The following is a 7,073-nucleotide window of genomic DNA, read 5'->3' as shown; positions in this document are numbered from 1 at the left end:
CTTACTCTGCTTTCTCAGGTTTAACTTACCTCCCTTTCTGAAACAGGCCCCTGATCTCCAATCCACCATTACACAAAACCCTTCGAGCTAAAAATGTACTTATGTAGGAAAATTTACTTGCAAAACAGTTACACCAGAAAACCTGCAAACTACTGGAAGCAAAACATCCAGTTTGATTAAATATATCAAATAGTAAAAAATATGTAAGGAAGTGAACTCAATATTAACAAGAAAAAGTTTTTTCCTCCTGTCGTCATTTAGAAAATGTAAATATCTTTGGTTTCTCAAAAACAGGAAAAATATAACCTGAATTTTGTCATTAAGTTAAGGAGAATGTTTGGTTTTTAACTAAAACAATACAAAAACTCAGTTTGCAGGATTTGAAAATTCTGTAACACTAAAATAATTTAAAATACATTTTAAAGATTAACGCTTGAGAATAAGTATTATGGACCAAAAAATAGAATTTATCCTATTTTAATCCATTAAGTATTGCAACATAGGAGAGCTTTCCTTTCCTAAATTGTACTTAACTATACATATTTTTATGTTAAGTCATTAAAACACAAGCTACCTAAGTCAAACTGCATCAACTACATAAGTCAAACTATAAATCAAGCTTATTAATTAGTTTACACAGCAGAAGGGCTATTAGAATTTTGCTTACACTTCAATGAAAAAAAAAAGATTTCGCAAAGCATTAATGGTTTGGGTTATTTTTCTTCTGGTTTAAGTTGCAAAAGAAAACAGTGATACAGTAAGTGATAATTAGAAAGGAGAATTTGAACCTCTGCAATGATGAGAAAAGAACAGGTGGAAGTTAAGACCCAATGGCTAATTAGAGCCTCCGCATGGCTTCTGGGTTGCTACATTTTAATTACAGATTGGTTGAGCGTGGTGAAACAGCAAAGTGACCTCCAGCCTCCATTCGCCCCCATCACCATTTAATATAATCTAACGCCTCCACTTGAAAACACACACATCCACCGAAAGCCCCCAAAGAAAAACAGCTGCCTCCCGGCTCACACCAATGCATCACCAGCTGAGACATTTGCCTTAAATATGATGCAGCTAATTAGATGGTCAAATGGGTTCATTCGTATTCTCACACTTGGTAATGATTGCGGGTTCTGACCTTGCAATATTAATGTTATGAACTGCAAATGAAAGTGGCACTGGCCTTGTTTTTTAGATCTCATTTCAAAAAGAGGTGAGTTATGAGAGCGTGGTTTCCTGTGAATAGTCATTATTTGTTTATTGGAAAAGAATAAAGGCTTTAGGGTGCTGAACAGATGCTGTATGTCTTCTAACAATGTGTTGTCATCCAGAGAGACGCATGGTTGTCTTACAGCAATCTGTAAAAAAGGCCAATGTTTTACTGGTAGCTGTGAAACCCTCAATAACTGTGTGTTTGTCATTATGACCAAAGGGGGGTGTGTAGTGATGGTGGTGAGGGCTTCATCACTTGTCTTTTCCACTACACTTATGAGTCTCCATGACAACTGAGCCACCTCACAGCAGCTCATAGTTTTTGGCAAAGACACAGAAGTGAAACTATCTTATCACAACGCACCAGGATGCTCATCGCATCCCTCCACCTTCTCCACAGGACGAGCCCAGCACAGTTTCATCGCTTGACAATGTGTCTGTGTCTCTTTCTTTCTGCGTGGGCTTGGATGACACAGGAAATGGGAAACTTGGAAATAGCAGAGAAAATGTGAAGAGAAAAGCAAACAAAACAAAAGGCAACAAAGCCATTGTTCCAGCACTACCAGATTTTCAACCGGCTGTGAAACTGTAACTATTACCAGATTTTTAAACACATCTAAAAAAAAAAAAAAAAAACATAATATTATGCAAATCGATTAATCAGGCGATTGTTTTTTCAATTAATCGATTAATGATCGGATAGGTTCCTTTAAGATGATTTTTTTTTTTATGAAATTAAACCAGGTGAAACTAAAACGTTTCCACTTGAGGAGTTCTGGATAGAGCATATTGAAAGACAAAAAAGTTTTTTTAATCTTAAATACAGAATGTTTATACATTTTTTTTTTTACAATTTTGATGTAATTACTGCTCTAAGAGGGTTGCTCTGTCAGCTAAAGGCATGTTTAGAGTCTCTTTCCTCCAGTTAACAATTAATTGGTTAATAAATTAGTTGATGATTATTTAAATAATCGATTAATCATGATTAATTTGGTTAACGGTTTCAGCCCTAAACCCAACATACAAAAAAAAAACATTTCACTGATCATTTATCTACTCCTAAACTTTAATTGCACAGAAGTCATATATGTATTGGGAATGTTTAAGGAATCTGGAGTATTGCAGCCTCATTACAACAAAAGAACAACCCTCAAGACATCAATGCACATCCGTAATAGGAATAGTGATAGATCTAGCTGCCGGGTATATGTTTCTGTGCTTGTGGGCAGTGTGGGAGGCTTGCATCTAATGTCTTCTAATTCATCTGGCCCATGTTTGGCCAGGGTGAATGTGGGGGTTTGCCTGATGGACGCTGTGGCTGTGGTTGGGTAGACCCTCTTGTGCTGTCAGACAGGGAGGGTCACCCCACCTTTAAACTTTTGTTACTCTGTGTTGCATGGATGACTGAAGTCTGCAAATTGCTTGTGGATTCACTAGTCTTCCAGGACAATGGGGTCCGTATTAAGAAGGTCTGTGTGATCCTAGAGACTAGGCATAGGTGTGACGAAGCGGTTACCATGGTTGCTGTCTTGTTGCATTATTTTGAGACATGGCCAGCAACTGGATGCATGGAGCAGGTGATTGCACTGAGTGAAGGTTATGGGTGAGTCAGGAGGATAACAACGGACTGACCAATAAGTCCTCTTCTATTTCCACACCGTGATCTGTACTGCCTCCTGGGTCAGCACTTTCCATTCACTGTTATTACTTTTGTTCCCATATGACCTTGAACCTTGGCTTTGCAAGGGTGCTTCCCATTCTGGTTTTATAGGTGATTACAACAGCAAAAGACAACTTCTGCCTTAATCTCCATGGGCACATAAATACAAACATTTACCTGCACACATGATGAAAATAATTTGATTTACATCTGTTAGAAGCAGTGGAGGGCAACCGGACCTAAAATGCTGTTATGTAACAGAACACACACAAACATGCTCACAAAAAAAAAACACCATATCAGCAAAATGCACAGGGAAAAATGCGTGGGAGAAATTTCTTTATGTAGAATAGATTTCTTTAAATGTTGCTGTCATGGCTGCACCGCCTTTGCATGGAGCCCAGTCTATGGTTTTCTGGAGCTGACTCCACCTCCTGAACATATTTCTCTGTTGTACCTGCCTGATTTCATAGACAGTCTTTTAGTTTAAAAATAGATGCTTTAAAAAAACATTAAGTAAAATGATATCAAAGTTAAAATCTCCCCTTTCCATATATATCTTTATTTCATATATTTTCAATAAATCACTGAGTCATGACAGACGTCTGTGAACAAATCCATCGAGCCTCAGCGATTCTCTCATTGAGCAAGAAGTCAAGGGGTGGTCGGAAGGAAGATTGGTCAATGAGCGTCTGTCTGCCTCTGGAGAAAGACGTCACTGCAAGCGCACCTCCGGAACACCAATCCCTTATATTTCCCCGAAAATGTGAGAGAATTAAGTCTTTTTTTTTTCAGATGTTCTATCTCAAATATATATCTATTATTTTTTGCTCTTTTTTGCACGGACATGACGTGAACTCTGTCATCTATTTATAAGTCACTGGGCATGTTTCCATAGCAATTTCATGGATGTTGCCAAGCAACGCACCATTGGATACAATAAAGACATGAATGAAAGTAGACTAATAGCGCGCACATTTCCTGGCAGCGAATGTGAATGGGCTTAAAGACGCTCCGGTTTGGCACGGCATTGTTTCGAAAGGATTATGTGTGTGGGGGGAAATAATGCGGTGTAACAGTTGGCAGAGTTAGTCTCAGTCGAATAATTGGCCCCATGCAGCTTTGACATCTTATTGATATCCATTAAAAGTTATACTCAAGGGTATAAAGCCGTTCAGCCACTGGATTTTGAAGTGCGTAAAAAGCTGCGCGTCCTTTTTGCGCATCAGAAAGAATAAAAATAAAGCATATGTATTACATTATAGATAAATTCCGTTGACTGGGGAAAAAAGTGCAGAGAATTTAAAGTTTGTCAAGCTTACCTTCAATACAACAGATTCTCCACAGTCCAGAGTGGGTGAGGTCCCCTTTTTTAGTTTTAATCTGAGTCTGGCTTTCGTCTGTGGTGGCGTTGGTGCCATTACAGATGTACGCCCGTGAATATAACCAGTAGTCCGTGCCAACGGCGATGGTCATCAGACTGAAGGCGGCGAAAGCCCCCGCCGTGGCCAGCAGCGTTTGAACCCCACGGTCACACCAAGCCATAGCGCTTCATACTAGTTCGCGCGCTCCCAGGTCCAGCAGCATGGACGCACCAGGGCGCGCCAGGGCGCGGGTCCTCTTGACATACTTGTGTTGAAAAGTAAGAGACCCTTAACTGATGGAGCCACCGTTCGTAAGGTTTGGCTGACGTTCAACTTGAATAAATGCTCCATTTGAAGCACGAAGAAAAGCTTAACATCACCATCAAAACATTTCTAAACTCATCAGCACTTTATTTCATTTTTTTCCCCTTAAACATTTTCTCTGAGCACTTTTTTTCTGCTCCAGCACAGACCGCGTCCCTATTAAAACCCAACGAGCGCGACGTCAAAAGACTCTTAAGTGAGACCCCACCCTCATCAAATCTAACCAATGAAGGAGATGTGCGTTTAAATGAGTGAAACGAGAACTCGCATCTGCATTCAAAACTGCTGTCACAGCGACTGCCCAATTAAAATGCAGGAGAATTTATGAGGGAATGTAAATACCCAAACAAAGCCAGTGGCATGTGAGACATCTCCACGCTCCACGCTGGATTCACATGCCATAATTATTACCAAAATCGAAGTCACGCCTGTCACAGATGAGGAGGAAAATAACAGCATCCTTTGAAACAACGATCCATGTGGTGCACAACAGCACATGCAGCAACCAAACAGACTGTTTAAAGCAATTAGATGCTCAGACAGCGTGTTATAGGAGGGTTCACTGGGTTCATTCTGGCAGCAAAAATGTATAAACAGATATGTGGCTGCACAATGGCCATGCAATCCTATATTAAATCATTGATATTCCAGATGCCTTCATACATTTTCACAAATTAGAGCATAAAACCTCCCAAGTATTTATACATGTCGAGTGGAAGGGAAACTATGCATGGCTTCTGTGTTCTTTCCTTATCCTTATTTGTATGGACTTTTAGAATTAATTTTCCCCTTCCTCTGCAAATTAGCTCAAGCTACACATCAGTTATCTAGTCATGACAAAGGTTAATACTTGAATTTAGGGCTGGACTTTGACTAGGCCAATCTAACACATGCAAAAAGCTTTGCTTTAAACCATAAGCCGTTGCTGTGGAAGCTTGTCTAAGGATGCTGTCCTGCTAGAAAGGGAAACTTCTCTTTCAGCCTCAAGGCTTTTGCAGTTTTTACAGGTTATGATGACTGCTCAGTATCTCCATCCTTATTATTTTCCATGCTGATCTATTTAACTGTCTGTGCTAACAAAAAAAAATGAAAAATTATACCCCAGCATCCATCCCTTCATGCATCCATGGTTTTGTCTCTGTATTACCGTAAGGCTTGCAAATTCATGTGATTTTAGAAACAATGTTTTTCTTCCATGTGCCATTCTAGACAGGGGCCAAAAAGGGGCAGTGCCCCTGTAGAACTGGTCCTGTCCCCTGTTCTGGCCTCTGTACTGAAGACATAATGCTAAAAAAATACTTATGATGCCATGTGCTGGAACAAACATGGTGAATGATAGCTTTCTTTGACCTATTCCATTTGTTTTATTTACAGTTGTGGTTATATTATGATTTTTAAAATGAAGGTGATAGCTTCAGCCATAGGATCAGATTTTTCATCTTCTAAATAGTATTTTGACCCACCCGAAAAAAAACCTCAACTTTATTACAGCTGAATAGTTCAGTTTTACTTATCAGTTCTATTTCTTATTTGATTAAAGCTAGAGATTTTCGTGTTATATAAATAGTTATATATGTTACAGTCCTGAATTATCATTGTAGCTTTATTTTATCTGTAAATAGATGAATATTTGCAGGCAGCTAATTATTTGTGTTAACTTTTTTCCACTGAAAGGGATTTTTAATTTTAGGTAAAGTAAAATTAACTATGTTCAAACCAAAAATACAAACTTTCAATTGAGAAATAAACAACAACAAAAATTATACTAAGTCGAAATTTCCCGTAATTTAGCACACAGCCACAAGTAGTTTTTGGGTTCTGAGGTTCTCTTTAAAAATATTTTATCATCTGAATATAGTTTCATTCTCACCCGTAGACAGCTGGAGAAAGGCACCAGTACCCCTTGTGACCCCGCTTGGCATTAGCATGACGGATAATGGATGGATGGATATACTTTAATATCATTTGAATATACTTGAAATGATAAACCATTGCCCTGATTTTTGTTTGATGGTTTTCTATGCCCCATGAAAACACACTGGCCATCTCTACAGCTTCTCAAGAGTCACCATGAGTTTTTTGCTGCATCTCTAATAAATGCTCTCCCTGTCTAGCCTTACAGTTTAGCTGAAATGCTGTATCTGTCTCTTAAGCTATGGAACAATTAAAAATGAATAATATCTGAAATGTTCTATTCACTTCAGAAAGCCAAATAGAAAGTCATTTTTACTTTTAAGGCTTGCAGATAATAAAAGCCTATAATGCTGTGCCTCAAGAAATCAGGATATTGTGCAAAAATGTGAATAGTGGAAACTCATGGTCACACTCAGTCAGTTCATCAACACACGACACCTGAAAGGTTTGCAGAGCCTCAGATGGTCTCCTATTCTAGATCCTTAGGCTGCACAGTCATGGAGAAGACTGCTGGCTGGCGGATTTTGAGCGAAATCTGTTCCTAAATAAATTTCGCTCAACATCCCCTAAATAGGTTGCCTCGTGAGACCATCCTGATCTCG

General features: G+C 38.9%; 1 protein-coding gene across 1 annotated transcript in view; it reads right to left on the bottom strand.

The window, feature by feature from the left end:
- The window catches only part of LOC107097594 (voltage-dependent calcium channel gamma-4 subunit-like), a 27,574-nt gene extending 22,577 nt beyond the window's left edge, over positions 1-4,997 (bottom strand). The window contains exon 1 of the mRNA XM_015394797.1: positions 4,192-4,997. Within this exon, the coding sequence (XP_015250283.1) occupies positions 4,192-4,414 (223 nt within the window). The 5' untranslated portion in view covers positions 4,415-4,997. The remainder of the gene's footprint in view (positions 1-4,191) is intronic.
- Between the last annotated feature and the right edge of the window lie 2,076 nt (positions 4,998-7,073).

The sequence above is a fragment of the Cyprinodon variegatus genome, unplaced genomic scaffold, assembly GCF_000732505.1.
Source record: "Cyprinodon variegatus isolate N-32 unplaced genomic scaffold, C_variegatus-1.0 Scaffold709, whole genome shotgun sequence".
Classification (NCBI taxonomy): domain Eukaryota; kingdom Metazoa; phylum Chordata; class Actinopteri; order Cyprinodontiformes; family Cyprinodontidae; genus Cyprinodon; species Cyprinodon variegatus.
The sequence above is the reverse complement of the archived record's forward strand: the minus strand, read 5'-3'. Positions and strand labels throughout refer to the sequence as shown.